The 16,687-nt window shown below is 43.2% G+C and overlaps 1 protein-coding gene across 3 annotated transcripts in view; it reads left to right on the top strand.

Moving 5' to 3' along the window:
* The window catches only part of RAI14 (retinoic acid induced 14), a 115,040-nt gene that overhangs the window by 86,824 nt on the left and 11,529 nt on the right, over window positions 1–16,687 (top strand). For 2 of the 3 annotated variants that reach the window (XM_054986553.1, XM_054986555.1), the window contains 10 exons: window positions 660–748; window positions 1,498–1,562; window positions 3,400–3,457; window positions 4,745–4,815; window positions 6,413–6,519; window positions 9,025–9,203; window positions 9,664–9,692; window positions 13,472–13,561; window positions 14,081–14,167; window positions 15,417–15,477. In XM_054986553.1, coding sequence (XP_054842528.1) covers window positions 660–748; window positions 1,498–1,562; window positions 3,400–3,457; window positions 4,745–4,815; window positions 6,413–6,519; window positions 9,025–9,203; window positions 9,664–9,692; window positions 13,472–13,561; window positions 14,081–14,167; window positions 15,417–15,477 — 836 coding nt within the window. The remainder of the gene's footprint in view (window positions 1–659; window positions 749–1,497; window positions 1,563–3,399; window positions 3,458–4,744; window positions 4,816–6,412; window positions 6,520–9,024; window positions 9,204–9,663; window positions 9,693–13,471; window positions 13,562–14,080; window positions 14,168–15,416; window positions 15,478–16,687) is intronic. The other variant, XM_054986554.1, reaches the window with a different exon arrangement.

Below are 16,687 nucleotides of genomic sequence, written 5' to 3' on the forward strand. Positions count from 1 at the left end.
AAAATTGTACTACTAAGATGGTCTGTGAAATGCTTTGAATGCTCAATACGCTGTAGAGATGCTTGCTGTTGTGGTTTATGTTTAAACCTTACATTTTAGCCAAGACTATAATTTCTTACAGCAATAACTTCCTAATTTATTTTGGGAATTTGTACGCTGCCTCACTAGAGACTTGCTTGAAGGCGGCTAACAAGTAAAAACAGTATCATGAAACCATAAAAATGACAATATAAATGATCGGTAATAAAAACAAGCCAGTGAAAAGCCACAGGCGTAGAAACAGTATGCAATAACCATTGAGCACCCTGACAATATCCGTGAAACAGCGCCTCAGGCTTGGAAGTAGCTATAAAACACCTTCGTTTAAAACCTGAGCACAAAGAAACGTGTTGACCTTTTTTCTAAAACAGAGTAAGGTGGGTGCCAGATGAACCTCAAGGGGGAGAGCATTTCAAAGACAAGGTGCCACCACTGAAAATACCCTGTCTTTAACCTCCACCCTCCTTACTTTTGCAGGCAGGGCACATAGAGCAGGGCATGGGAGGCAGATCTTAACTGGCAGGCTGGACAGTATGGGAGGAGGCGTAATGCAATCATTCCTGTGGAACTGGAAATATGCACCTGCCAATATACCTGAAGAGTCCATTTCTCTCTTTCAGTTTCCACTTGGCTGCCACGAAAGGGCATGGAGAATGCCTTCGGATTATGATGACTCATGGTGTGGATCTAACAGCACAGGATGGAGCAGGTACTCAGATTATCTCCCCCCCCCCCTTTTCGGTTCTTCTTGATCTTTTTCACAGTTGACGCGACTTTGTTTTTGCCTAGCTTATTTGCAACCATATGAAGCTTATTTCAAGTTGGATAAGTATTCTGGTTTACCCAGTGATTGTTCTGATTAGAAGTATCTTTAGTATCTCAGGCTATGAATACGGCAGGGTCTGAACCTGGGAATTTTTGTGTGCAAAGCCTGTTTTTTACAACAGAGCTGTGTTGGATTCACAGGTAGTCAAAATGTACATGGTGATGTCAGTGTCTGAAACCAGTGTATAAAACTACCTACTGAAAACTTGCATGCAATTTTTCTACTGTCAAATCCTGCTGTGCAGTCCTAAGCAAAGTTACTCCATTCTAAGCCCATTGAAATCAATGAGCTTAGACTGGAGTAACTCTGTTTAGGATTGCACTGCTAACCCGAGTGCCACAAAATAGCTAAAGTTTGAGTTAAGCCTGAACATAAGCAAAATCCAAAACAAATATCGCACATAGTCCAATGGTCCAGACCTCTGCTTTTTTTCTTTTTTCTTTTGGCAGAGGGAAGTATTTGGACTCTCTTTACAGTTTAGTACACTTCCCAATGAACAAAGCGATCTTCAACTCTGGAAGTGCCCATTTTATCTTGGAGCACTCTATAGTGATTATACTAAGTGTCATTTCTGCTTACATAGTACCTTTCATAATTCAAACAGTATCTGAAATTGCCTCTTATTTATTTAGGGCACAGCGCTTTACACCTTGCAACCAAGAACAGTCATTCTGACTGCGTCAAGAGACTCCTTCAGGTGAAGTATACTTTCCCTTTCTAGCATTTCCGCTCTTCTGACGTTTGTTAGCCTTCTTTTAAGTTCTCCTTTTAATGAGGCTCCTTGTTTCCCCTCAACTCTGCAGTTGAATTCTACTATATAAAAGGCAAGCCGTATTGGCAATGACTTACTTTTTATCCCCGTGCAGGCGCACTCACAGGTCCCTCTACAGGGATAAAAAGAGCCGCTGGCAACATGGCTTGCTTCAGAGGCCCCGAGGAGGCCGCTGCTGCCACTGGAAGGCCTGGTGTGGTGGCATGGCCCTCTGGAGGCCCTGAGGAAGCTGTCGTGGCAGTGCAGCCACTGTGGGGCCTTGGGAGGGTCGCACTGTCATGCTGGACCTCACTGCTGCCTATGACAGACCTCTGAGGGGCCCTCCCAAGGCTCTGCAGCAGACGCAGAGGCAGTGGGGAGTCCTGGCGTGGCAGTGCAGCCCTCCCAAGACCCCACAGCGGCCACAGAGGCAGCAGGAAGGCCTGGAACAGCGGCATTTTATTTACTTATTCTATTTTATTTATTTTCAAATTCTATTCCATCCTCCCTGCACCAGCAGGCTCAGGGCAGAATACATTCATAGACTTTAAAATTTTACATTCCATCATTTAAAATCACAATGAATACAGTATAAATATTTAAAACGTAAGCAGCATAACAATAGTTTGACTCAGGCTAACACCCAAACCGTCAGTGAAGATACATTAAGAAGAAGATTGTTTGGGGTGGGTGCTCTGATAGGGAGGGCCCCGTCCTATTCAATTCGGCTGGTGGGGGCCCTGGTGGAACAGCTCCATCTTACAGGCCTGACGGAAGGATAACAAATCCTTCTGGGCCCTGGTCTCATTAGACAGAGCGTTCCACCAGGTTGGAGCCAGGACCGAGAAGGCCCTGGCTCACGTTGATGCTAGGCGGTCCTCCCTGGGTCCAGGGACCATTAATAGCTGTTCTTCTCCTGATCAAAGCATCGTCTCAGGCACGTATGGGGAGAGGCGGTCCCGAAGATAGGCAGGTCTCAGTCTGCATAGGGCTTTATAGGTTAGTACCTATAAAGGCCCCACTAAACTAGTTTTCTGGAGACGGTTGTATTTTTCCACACAACGGGCTCTGTTGCTAGTCCTTAATATTTAGTGACTTCTTTGTGGACAGGAAAATGAGAATATCCTTTAAACTGTGCAGTCCTTCATGTACTTTCTTAAACTTTTAACTTAATAATCCATAACATCTGAAGGGGGATTGGTTTGGTGTGAAGCTAACCTCTAACAAGAGCAGCAGTTGCCAAACTAAATTCTCTGTTTCTTGTAGAAAGCATTTAAAAATATGCTCGCTAAAAATAGCTGTTCTCTGATACGCAATGGCATTTGGCTGCATGTTTTAAATGAGGAATCTTCCGGTATACATGCACGTGTACTTGAATTTCTCTCATTAATTTGCCTGTGAGCCTAATTTCTTATGGATTAAGTTATGAATCATCTAACTTTTATCGTTCCAAAGTATGGTTCCATTATTCTTTTCATGCTTAATGGAATGCTCATACCCCTATTTTATGATATGTACTTGAACTTTGATAGGACATGAGCAAACCATCCTGGCCTTGAACATCAGGGTTGCAAAAGGAGATGCATCTTGGGGGAAGAACGTGTTTTAGTCTCATCTCAGGCATCTAGAAAACTCTGGGTGGCCAGCCTGCGATTTAGAGGACTAAAATGTCTGTTGATACCCCACAGAAGTAGTTCTTCAATAATGGCAACCAATTCTGAATGGTTCTGTATCTAATTATTATTATTATTTTTGCTAAGTGGTCTTTTTATCTTCCCCACAGGGTAAATGTCCACCGGACAGCACAGATAGTTCTGGGAAAACAGCTTTACACTATGCAGGTAATTTCTTTCTGCTACCCCAGTTGCTATTGTTAAAACATTTTGAATACAGTAAAATGCTCTATGGATGCTTATATCATTTCATACCATACGCCTGTCCTGTCATGGAGCTTGCAACATATATACAGCCTTTTTACTTGGTTCAGGCACATACCATGCATTTATATTTTCATGCTTTATCAGATTATTGGAGCAAGCAGAAGATAGCTTCCTTCTTCTTGCCCTTTTGAGATCCCAACAAGTATCTGGCTGATCGTTGGAGACTGAATGGAAGACAAAGTGGACCTTTGGTCTAGAATTGCAAGGCAGTAGTTGTGAAGGGCTGAAATTAGTATTTGTCACATCTGGTTGTCCTGTGAGAAGTTGCCCTTTGAACTTTCTGTCAGAAAAGTAGACAGATGAAAATATAGAGGCTTGAGGTGATTTTGAGAAGGACAGCTTCACTGTGAAATTCCCAAATAACATGTACATGGTTGCAGAGACCTCCTGATCACCATTCTTCCACAGGCCTTTACCACAGAATTGTTCATATGGGATGGAGGACCAAACTTACCGCCTGGCAGTTGGTTGGGAGCCACACCCATTATTCTAATCACAGTATCTCCTTAGTTGTGTTGTTGTTTACTTTGTAAACCGTTCTGAGTGGGCATTAAGTTGTCCTGAAGGGCAGTATATAAATCTATTATTATTATTATTATTATTATTATTATTATTATTATTATTATTATTATTATATACAAATATCACAAAATAGTGAGTGGGCTCTCACATTTGCCAGACCATTGGACTATCCATTGGACTATCAAGGTCAGTATTGCCTGCTGTAACTGGCAGCTGCACTCTAGGACCTGTTTCACATCACACATCTGATCTTTCTAACTGGAAATGCTGGAGTTTGAACCTGGAACCTTTTGAATGCAAAGTAGCTGCTTTACCAGTGAGGAATGGCTCCAACCAAAGACTTTTTTGTGATATTTTGGTTTTTTTTTTTTTTTAAAAAAAAGCATTGTTGTGTTTGGGAGTTTTGGTTTGACCAACATGGATGCCCACCAACATGGACCTATAGTTGTTCACTAAGAAGTATTCCATCAATTCCATCTCTATCAGTTGCCAAAATTGGGTGGGAGGGAGGGAGGAAATGTTATATGCAGCTGTGACCGATTGCACACTTTAAAAAACCTGGAAGTGCTGCACACACACAGCTGCAGGACTGTTAAGGGTTAATTGCTCACAGAAGATATTACAGAATCATCTTCTAATTTTCAATCCTCTTTTTTTCCCTTAAAGCTGCATGTGGCTGCCTTCAAATTGCTCAACTCTTATGTGAACACAAGTGTCCAATTAATGTCAAAGATGTGGTATGTAACTATTTTCTCTGGGATAACTTCTTCTCTCCAACCCCCCCACTCCCAACACTGTTACAATAGTTATAATTGACCTTCACTTAAAATAAGTAGGTGTTTTTTTTTTTACAAGTTCCTTCTTTTTTTTCTGCTGCTCACAGTTAAAACACACAACATTTGAAAGGGATGTCTTTGTAAACCCTGGGGTTGTGCAGCAAAAAACCAGGTTTCAAGGATAAAAAAAATAAACCCAGGATCTCTTAAATCCAGGTCAGATTCTCTGATCCTGGTTAGAGAATCCCGGATTTAACTGGCCATTATTCCCTATGGGGAGAGCAAGCCCATTGTAAGTTCTTGCAGTGTTCACATTTATTGGATGCTGTAGCTATTACATTTCCTGTGGGGAATAATATCCAGGGAGCTGGTGGGGGTCATTTTTTAAGCAATCTCCACTGAATTTTCAGGGGATCTGACTGTCCACTATCCCCCCAATTTCATGAGGAATGGGTCCCAGGAGCCAATTCTGTGGCCCCCTGAACAAGCTGTCCCCAGCCACTTTCCATTGTCTCCTATGAAGGAAACATTTCAAAGCTTTTTAAAAGCCACCGCTCCCCTCCACCTTCTTCTTGGGATTTTCTGGTTTACCCTAACGCTGTTGCAAGCTTATTGTTGTCAAATCAGAGAATCCCTTTACGGAAGCAAAGAGGAATGAGGCTTGTTGAGCCGTGGAGCTTAAAAGGCTGCTGGCGATGGCAGCTTGAAGGAGCTGCTTTGGAGCTTTGGCAGAGGGGAGAGGCAGAGTGTGGTGGCAATCCACTCTGCCTGTTGCCTCCTCCCCACCCCACCAGTCTCGCGCTGCTCTCTCTCGGGATCCCGGACCCAGACTGCACACCCTAGTAAACCCTTGTTTGATATGCATAGACTGAGTCGAATGACCCTCAGTTTACAGAATTTGTGTCCCTGATCAAGAGTTATGTGTTGTGAAGCTTTTAAAATTGTAAATTCTAATCCAAGCTAAATTAAGAGCATGACGTATTATAGGCATGTGGCACGATTCATAGATCAATGGCACCTAGTGTACTGACAAATAATGCATATGGCTTTATTGTATTACAGGGTGGCTAGATGTGATCTGGTATTTCTCTGGACTAGGGTTGCCAGCTTCCAGGTGGTAGCTGGAGATCTCCTGGAATTACAACTCATCTCCAGGCAACAGAGACGAGTTCCCCTGGGGAAAATGGCTGCTCTGAAGGGTGAACTCTATGGAATTACACCCCACTGAGGACCCTCAAGAGCTAAAAGAGCCCTACCCCTCCTCAAACCCTGCCCTCTCCAGACTCCACCCCCAAAATCTCCAGGAATTTCCCAACCTGGACCTGGCAACCCTACTCTGGACAGTAGACTTTGTGTATCCAGTATAGGAGTTTGCATATGGGGAAGGGACTGTGGACCAGCATGTGCTTTTGTGCAGGGAGTCCAAGGTTTGCTGTGGAACTGGCATCGTTCTGGAGAAGCTATTGCTAGAGAAGGGTTACATTCCCCGAGTTGCAGCAAACATCTCCTGCACCTAAAAGTTTGAGTTCAATTGAATACTTTTATTTCCCCTTCCTAGGATGGGGATATACCTTTGCTATTTGCAGTACAAAATGGTCATGTTGAAGTATGCAAATACCTTCTGGAACATGGAGCGGACATCAATTCCAGAGACAAAAATGGAAGGTACAACTGCCCTAACTTCTTTTTCAGAATTCTAAAACGTTTTCGGTGTAACCGGGTTTATGGGTTTGTTTCACTAGAAAAATTAAAATTCTGCAGGCCAGGTTCTGAAAGACTAAACACAGCTCAGGACAAATTGTGCAGCTGTTGCTTGTGTTGAATGTAATTCATTTTGCCAGGAAGAGTTCTATTTGCATTCTTTTAGACACGTACAGCTCTTGTTCTTCTTTGGTTATATATGCTGGGCTAGGACCACTGTGGCATACATTTAATTAAAATTATTTTTCTTGGCTATATTTATTAACTTGAGGGTTGTACAAACAGCTACGCATGAAATAATATGTGCTATTTTCTTGGTGATTTTCAGAGAAGAGGGCTTATAGTACTTGTACCATCCAAGGAAGAATTTTTTTTAATAATTTTTTATTCAATAACATAATAGTAAACAACAATAAACATTAAATATTAAATAGTGAATATAAAATGTAATGTTGTAGAATAACAAGAAAGTTTCAGTAACAAAATACAGTGGTTTTTAATCTTTACAGTTAGAAGTAATATATAGTTTTCTTTTGAAGTAAATTTGCTTATGGAACTAACTATCCAAAATTTTTTGGTATAGATGATTTGGGGGATTTGCTTCTGTCCTATCTATATAATCTAAGAAATGCCACCATTTTCCGTAAAAATTGGACGTGGGTGAGGTGCTGGCTAAATTTATCCAAGGAAGAATTTAATAAGCTTGTCCAACTCATGCATTTTTGATATCTTCATACTTTGCGATCTTGCAAGCACTTGTTACACTTCTTCCTTCCAGAGGCAGAGAGCGGTGTTTTACATAATGCCAAGCTGTATTAATACAAGCTCCTGAAAAGTTACATTTTTTAAAAAAAAAAATCTTCAGAAAGGCTTCTGTGTGGGAAGAGACTACCTGTGGTCTTAACAAGGTCTTGCCCACTCCCCCTGTCATGGAGGCCTGCTGAAGACTGCACATGCATGCAGTGTTTGCATAGAGTCTTTTGTGTGTTGGCCTGAACTATACTTCTATTGACTTATGTAAATTCTGGGACCACATTATTTGGGCCGACATGCTGTGCACTTCACACAAATGTGGACCTCTGGTTGGCCCTGGGCATGGGATGTGCTTTTGATGGGCAAAGCGCATTTCTCCACAACAGATAGCCTCTATGCCATAGTAAGCTCATCTGCACGTGGCCAATGAGAGGCAGGGGAATAGAAACACATCAAACTATAAAGGAATGTTCTGTATGCTAGCGAGATATCTGTAGGCCCTGTGAAGCATGGCTGTTTTTATGACTAATGGTACGCAAGAGAGCTGTGATCACACTGAGATTCCTGCATCTCACAGCTCGGATACCCACCACATGCTTCAGCTCTTCCCAGACTTCGTTGTTGTGGCTGTTACTTATTTTTATTTATTTTAGTATGTTTTCCTTGCCCTTTCTCCAAGGAGCTCAGGATGTTACGCATTCTCCTCCTGTTCCATTTTATCCTCGCAGTAACCCTTTGAGGTCAATTAGACTGAGAGTGACTGGACCAAGGCCAACCAGAAGCCTTATTGCAGACTAGGGGTTTGAATCCAGTCTCTCAAATCCTAGTCTGACACTGTTCTGGCTGCTATTGCCCAAGAATAGTCCTCTCCAGTCTTCATAAGCCTTGAATCTTAAGCATTTAATAAGCACCAGAGAATCTTCACAGCATGCTTAGATCAATCAACATAGTCCCAGGCAGGTAGCGCTGGGTTTGCTTGACTCTGTTCATACCTAGCATTGCAGCGATCTCCCTTTTGTACTGTGAGAGTCTGTGGCTCAATTTTAGAGCACATCCGTTGCATGCAGAAAGTCCTGATCCAGTACATGTCATCTCCAAGTAAAAGGTCATGGGTAGAAAGTGTTTCTCTGTGTTTGATTCTAGAGAGTCACTGCCAATCAAAATAAGTATCACTCTACGATAGATATGCTAACGATCTGACTCCGTATAGGCTCCTTGGTTCATACGGTAGAAATGAGTCATCGAAATGTCATTTATTGTCAAAGCTGCCTCTTTCACACTGGCAGAAGAGAGGGTGAGAAATGCTTTAGTTGGCAGATGTGACTGTGGTTTAGTATATCTTCTGCTGTTGATTGATTGTGGAGGCACTAGTCCTGCATGAGCCCTGACCTGGATAGCCCAGGTGAGCCTGATCTCATCAGAACACAGAAGCTAAGCAGGGCCGGCCTTGGTTAGTAATTGGATGGGAGACCTCCAGCGAAGACCAGGGTTGCCGAGGCAGGCAATGGCGTACCACTTCTGTTAATCTTTTGCCATGAAAACCCCACCAGGGGTTGCCGTAAGTCAACTATGACTTGAGGGCACTCTCTGCCACCAGTCCTGCATGAAGACAAATCAGCCCTGTATCAACAGCCTTCAGGGATGGTTTTGAATGCCACGCTAGTCATTAGCAAACTATTTTTTGATAAGCACGGTGTCTCTTTTCCTCCTTTCTAGAACTAGTCTGATGCTGGCATGCGAAGGCGGCAACCTCAGCCTTGTGGAAATCCTGGTCAGAAAAGGGGCAGACGTGAACTTAGTGGATGCACTTGGACACAATGCTCTCCATTACGCCAAAGTCTCTGAAAAAACAGGAATCCGGAGCCTGCTTCAGTCAAAGATTGTACAAGATGCTGGTATGTCTGAGATCATCTTTCTTAAAATCTGCCGTGTGTCCCTAAGAATTGTCAGAAGAGACTTACTACTGAGCCATCCCGCTTTCCTCTCTAAATCTGTCTCCTTCCACTCAGAGCAGAACTGTGTTGAGGTTGAGTTGAGAACATGGTGCAGTCTCTGTGTAGCTAAACCATTTCAGTGGGATTGCTTGTTCTGTAAATTTCTTCCAATCTAAATCTTCTGGTGCCTGTGAAATTAGCAGCAAGAACCAAAAATAGGAACCGGCGGTTGGGTTGTGTGACCCTAGTGCTCTCTAAGGCTATACTTCCCAGTGCTTGCTTGAATCAAAATTCTGTTAAATTCATTGAGGCTTGCTTCCAAATAATCCTAAGTCTCAAGGGTGTGAATCTCAGGCACGGAGACGGTGGCTCGTGTCGTTAATATAATATAAAATGCAGTGGTTTTTTTTCTCTTCTGCAGATGCCAAGTCACCAACAAAGCCAAAGCAGGTAAAAAAAAACACCACCATAAATACTTCATAGTTTAATCATAATTTATTTTTATGTGTTGGGGAAAAAAAATAATTTCCAAGCACTTGTTTATCATTATAGACATTTGCCTTAGTTCATGCCAGAGTCTTAAGAAGCATTTACAGCTTTATTAAATTCTTCCATGGTCTCCTATAAATTGTTAACTGTGTCAGGAGTGTGATGGAGGATGGATCTCTTCCCCCATTTTAAACCCTGGTGTTGAAAAGACCATTCTGGTTGTAGATACTCTGCAGTTAAAGCCCAAGATTGGTGGTATGTGCATCTGGTTTTCAGCCTTCCAGATGAGGCGGATCCATCTCAAGATGAGCACTCGAAAAAAATCAGGATTTTTTTGGATTCTGGTATTAGGAAGACCATGTATATCAGTATGCCCGATATTCAGGTCCTCTCATACCAGTTTGAGATTTAGATGTGTCTGTGTGGGGGGGGGGCGGAATTCTGAAATTAATCAGGGGGATCTTTTTGGGGGATTGGAGTGGCTTTTTAAACAATTAAAGTGGCATCAACATTGCAGTGGAGCTACTGCTGCCTGTCCACTAAAGACCCACCAGATTTTAAGTGGATTAGGTCAAGGGGTCCAATTCTGTGGGCCCCTGCACAATTTATTTTATTTATATTCGATTTATATTCCGCCCTGCCTGCATCAGCGGGCTCAGGGCAGATTACAACGTATACATTATAAAAAAACTTTTAACATTTCAACTTTAAAACCAATAGACAATAATATATAATTTAAAACCTAAAATACAGAGTACAAAAAGCAGCAGCAGAGAAACAATTCATATAATCCCATCATCCAACAGTCCCTAAAAATATCACGAAAGGGTCGGGTGGTAGCTGTTTCCTGATAGGGAGGGATGATCCCCTCTATTCGACCGGTGGGGGGGCCCTGCCCAGCGTCAACCATACGCCTGGTGGAACAGCTCAAGGAGCTCAAGCTATTCTCCATTGTTGACTGTGGGGGTAAAGAGCTCAAGCTATTCTCCATTGTTGACTATGGGGGTAAAGAGCTCAAGCTATTCTCCATTGTTGACTATGGGGGTAAAGAGCTCAAGCTATTCTCCATTGTTGACTATGGGGGTAAAGAGCTCAAGCTATTCTCCATTGTTGACTATGGGGGTAAAGAGCTCAAGCTATTCTCCATTGTTGACTATGGGGGTAAAGAGCTCAAGCTATTCTCCATTGTTGACTGTGGGGGTAAAGAGCTCAAGCTATTCTCCATTGTTGACTATGGGGGTAAAGAGCTCAAGCTATTCTCCATTGTTGACTATGGGGGTAAATCCCATGCTTTCTCCAGGACAAAGAAGCCAACAGTCGTACACACAAGAGCAACCTCTGGCCAAAAGCCTCCCAATGCAAACAGAACCAAAAAAGCCCAACAGAATCATAGCCAAGCCAGACAATCTCAGCAGAACCAGCCTGGCAATTTTTTAAAACTGGAAAACTCCAGTAAACTCCTCCCCCAAACCATAAATGCCATAAAACCAGAACAGTGCCAAAAGAAAACTTCTAGAAATAGCAAAGTGGCAATATGAAACCCCCAGCCCCAAACACACTTCTTGTACTAACTCTTTAAAGACAATAGTGCAAAGCAGTTAATTTAAAATTCAAAAACAACCAGAGACAACAGACCTACACAAGCTTTTTGAAAACTGAAACAGGACAAACCCAAACCAAAGGAAAAACAGTTTTAAAGAGAACCAAACTGGAAACAAAGGTTCCCTTCCCTTCCTTTAACCTCCCCTACTCCAAACTCTCCGAAAACAAGAACCAGCACAAGCCAAGCCAACTACATTACAGCACGACAACACACAACATAATCAAGGCAAACTATTTTGAGAGAGAACCAGAACCGCTCCCCCTAATGTGCGATGCCGTTTGCTGAAAACCTCCCTCTTTTTGCCCTGGACACCTGCAAAAAGAAGAAAAAAACCCAGACAAAGCTGTTTGACCTTTAAAATACCCATGTTGGTTATTCCCAGATATTCCCGAATATTTCCAGGAATAATCAGGATCAGAATAAAGGTATATCTGAGAATCCCAGATACTGATCTGGATCCTGATTATGGTATTTTCGGGTATATTTTTGGACAGGATATATTCGAGCACACAAGCCTAGATCCACCAGTGGCTTTTTAAATGTGCCTTCAACAGTATCGGACATCCACCCGCTTAAGGATCCAGGTTGTTCCAGTGACGTGTGCACAATTGTCCCAACGGTGGAATCATATTTGAGAGTCCAGTGGATTCCTCCCCCCATAGATACAATGTTTCAAATGCACTGTGCTTGCCTGCCTTCGCACAAAAATAGTTTGCGACAATTAATTTGTCGCATCTGAACATGCATCTGACAAAGAGAGCTGTGGCTCTCGAAAGCTTATGCTACAATAAAGTTGGTTAGTCTTAAGGGTGCTACTGGACTCTTTGCTATTTAACAATCAATTTGAGTCCTGAAAACTCTTCTGTGAGCTCCTGGGGATGTGAATGCGCATTCCTAGTGTGTGCAAATCGAGGGGTAAAATTGTTCATTTCAGTCTTCGGACTGAACCTACATGAAGCTGGCTTATCCTGAGTGAGACACTTGCTTGATCAAGGTCAGCGTTGTCTATTCTGATTGGCAGTGGCTCTCCAGCTCTCGGATAGAAGTCTGTCCCATCCGCTGCTACTTGATCCTTTTAATTGGGTGCTGGGGATTGAACCCGCGGTCTTCTGCATGCAAAGCAGATCCCTTTTGTGTGGAAACAAGACATGAGTTTCTGCAAGACCTCAGGCTGTTGTAGCAAGCAAGAGAGTGCAGTGTTTGAGTAGTCCCTTCCCTTGCAAGACTAATTGACACTTGTGTTCTGCTTAGCCAAGTTGGAAGCCTCCCTCTCTTCCAACAGAGGAAGGCTTCACACTTGGCTGAGCAGAGCGGTATGATACAAGCCACTGTGCCATCTGGAATACTTGATCAAGTTTTATTGCTCTTGGGGACTTGCTTGGCAAAAGTAAGGTCACGTGGAAAGTGAAGCAGTTTCCTTAGTGGTCCAGATTTTTTTTAAAAAACTCACAAGATGTGTGCAGATTATCGTATTGAGAAACTTGATGTTAGCAGCCCATTGGACGTAAAAATTGTGACTCATCTCTTTGAAACTTGTGAATCATCCCTCTGTTATGTCAAGCGTTCCTCAGTTTGGGAGATTTTAAGTGATAGAAATCAGTTGAAGTTCAGGATAGTAAGCTGCAGAGGAGAAGGAAGGTGGGTGATGCGGAGGTTGAACAATCGTGGGCTGTCCTTTCATACACATTTTGCAAGATATAAGCTGTGGGAGGTAATAGTGAAGAGACTCTAAACATCCTAGAATGTGAGCAACCTCTTTGTGAGTAGAGAGGAATGGGGAAAGTGCCTTTTTGGTTGTCCTGGAAAAGTTTTGGCATTGCACACAAAGATTAACAAACTGCTTGGGGCTGCGACTAGCCATGCATTTGAGAACTCTGCTAAAGAGGAAAACTGCGCTTTTATTCACTAAATCTAATGTGCTGCGGCATGTATTTTGAATGGGGGCAGGATGAGCTCATGGTTTTTAACATATGTGATGTCTCTGTGCAGCAGCTCTGTGGCTGAGATGAGGCATGAATGGTTTAGCAGGGAGGGGGGAGTGAGTTGTAGCCTTCCCACCCTTAGGAATAACTCTTTAACACAGAGCTTACTAACCAAACTAACAAGACCTCCATTTTCTGGCCTGTGAAACTTCTAGCTCGATCAAGCCTCTAGATTAAGTTCAGAAAGAAGCGGAACTCCAAAAAAACGCAAAGCCCCACCACCGCCTCCCGTCAGCCCGATCCAGGTAAAGCTCAAGTCCATCTCGAACACAGGGCTACGTATAGATGGGGAGGGGTGAAGGCATGTCCTGCCAAGAACAGATCTGGTTAAATCTGCTCTCTGCAGGCCTTTTTATGTGTGTGTCTCACATCATGCATCCTGAACGTATTCTCGTAAAGATCAAAATTGGGTGGCCTGTTGGAACCTCCACACAGCTTGAAGGCTGTTGGGAGCATGGCAGCATCTGAAGTTTAGAGTCAAGAGCTAGTAAAAGTACCCCTTTGGTCAGATGTTGACAACCTTGTCTGTCAATGAGCAGCTTAAAATTCCCACTCCCAAATGCACAATATTGTCCATGAGAAGAAACAGTATCTTAACCACAAGGTTAAACTGAGGCATTTGTTGGACGGCCGTTTCTTTGGACTGTCTGACTGCTGCCGGCTAAAGGTGGCTGACTAGACTTGCTTTTTTGCACTAATGCGGAACGATAGCTTCTGCTACCAAAAGTCAGTCCATATCCCTAAAATTCATCTCTCTTTTCCAGCTCAATGACCTGTCTTCTCCGCATTCTGCAACTTCCACCCCAGTACCCGGGAAAGGCCAGCCGTTTTTTGCTGAACAGAGGTCCAAGGTATGCTTTTTTCAGTCTCATTTTTGATGACAAATAAGGTAGTTATTTAGTGGGTTTACAGTGTTGTGATAGGGAATCATCTCTCCCCACGTGAAGCCTTGAGGCTCTTTGAAGAGGGGCATGGCACACACACACACACACACACACACACACCCCAAATCAGAAAACTACACTACCTTTTAAATAAAAAAGTTCAAAGATATTCTCACAAAAAAATCTAATTTCCGTACAGTATAACCCCATGTGATTTTTTTTCCATTTTAAAACTATTTAGAGGCAGATCTTTGAAATGTTAAGACTCAGCTGTTCCATAAAAATTAGAACTGCAGATCTGAATATTGTATATGTGGACTTTTTATCAGAATTAAAAAAAAAACCCTTTCATCTCCTTCAGAAAAGAAAAGGCAATAATTATGAAACAAGTACGGTTACATATTCTTCAAACAAGTTCAGACATCAAAGAAGCAGCAGCAATTATTATGTAGACAAGTTTTTTAAAAGTCTGAAAATTTGTCATTGATTATTACCAACTTAAGCTCAGGTTGATCAAGCAGTTGGGGGCCAATTATAGCCAGTGAGGCCCGGTTTTAATTGGTGAGGCTGTGAGTTAAGGAGACCTTTCTTTTTTGAGGCTATTTTGGTTCTGGGCTGACATTTCACTGTAGGGAATGAAATGGACAGTTGGAGGCAGCTTTTCCCGTGGAAAAGGATTTTGCTCACTTTCGGATCCCTCTAGCGCAACTTACCCAACACATCTTCTAGTATCCCAAGAAGGCACCTGCATAGAAAGCTGAAAGATTTAATCAGCCTTTTAACTCAGTTACAAAACTACAATAATCTAGACTTGGATGACAACTGGATTTTATCAATCATTCCTCCAAAGGAGACATCCTGGCTTGCAAATGTCCCCCTTATTTATGAAGTTCAGTAGAAATCTGTGTCTTTTATCATAGAAACATAGAACAGGAAGAGACTCCAGGGGTCAGCTAGTTTAATGCACAATGCAGGAAATCTACAGCTGCCCGCACCTCATTCTCCCAATGACCTCTGCTCAACGCCCAGAGGAAGGCAAAAAAAAACCCCAACCCTCCAGGATCCCTGGCCAGTCTGTCCTGGTGGAAAAACCCTTTCTGACTTTGTACACATAAGGAAGGGCCATGAGAGCTGAACACAGGCTGATCCCTTCCTGCCCCTTCCTCCCACGATCTGCCTAATTTCATACTTTTCTAATTGTGCATTTATATTTCAGCAAGAAGAGAACAGTACGATTCATGGGGATAGCAAGAATGGCACTAGTGTTACCACTACAGGTAAGGAGTAGGAAAGAGGCGTACCCTTCCCGTTCACCTCCCTTCATCAGCTGATCGCTAAAGGCTGAACCTTCAGTACCATTTGGCAGCGCGCACTTTTATCAACAGCCTTCCGCTGGATCAGGTGCAAGAAGTACCTGGAAAGGTGGTGGTGGTGGTGGCTATGGCAGTGCAGAAAGGCTTAGAGGATTCTTTGATCTCCACCATACACAGCCAGGGGCAAAATTCAGAATCGCTCAGCAAAAACTGGTAACGCATCTTAGTTATAATGTATACCTAAAGCAGTGGTACTCTCTTTGTAGCCCTGAACCTAAAGAGCCATGTGACTACGGTGTGCCACCCCCCACCTAACTCTTACATGCAATAATATAAGAAAGAACTATTAGTATTAAATATATTGTATTGTCGAAGGCTTTCACGGCCGGAGAACGATGGTTGTTGTGGGTTTTCCGGGCTGTATTGCCATGGTCTTGGCATTGTAGTTCCTGACGTTTCGCCAGCAGCTGTGGCTGGCATCCTCAGAGGTGTAGCACCAAAAGACCTCTGCTACACCTCTGAAGATGCCAGCCACAGCTGCTGGCGAAACGTCAGGAACTACAATGCCAAGACCACGGCAATACAGCCCGGAAAACCCACAACAGCCATTAAATATATTATTATAATCTTTTTAATTACCAGAGTACTTCTGTGCATGTCTCCCCCAACCCCAGTTGAGCCATAGCCAGCCCTTGCGTATGGAGTGAACGAAAGGGCTTTCTTTCCTCTTTGCCTTCTCGTTTTCTCTGCAGCAAGAGGCACAGTCGCTCAGGTGAGGGAACGAGATGGCCAAGGTGTCGGGAAGGAAGCCAACTGGCTGTGGAGAAAAGGAAATAAAAACACATAACTTCCATTGTGGCCGTCTTGCTCTCTTGCCGAGCGGCTGCCACACACTCTCTTCTCTACAGCTGGCTTTCTCTCTTCCCAGCAGCTGCCAGGTGCTGGGTTGAGAGTGTAGAGGCTGCAGGGAAGAGGCATCGAAGAAGGTGGGCCTTATAATCCCATCCCTGGCACGAAGTTCATAGCTCAGGGAAACTTGCAGCGATGCCCATCATTCGGTCCTGCAGGTGTTTCAAAGTGATAACCGCTTGCCAACCACAAGCCCTCCCAGACGGCTTGTGCACTTTCTTGGAACATGGTGTGGATTTCCCATTGGGGAGCAGTGATCAGAAGA

The sequence above is a fragment of the Eublepharis macularius genome, chromosome 8 (genome assembly GCF_028583425.1).
Source record: "Eublepharis macularius isolate TG4126 chromosome 8, MPM_Emac_v1.0, whole genome shotgun sequence".
NCBI lineage: Eukaryota > Metazoa > Chordata > Lepidosauria > Squamata > Eublepharidae > Eublepharis > Eublepharis macularius.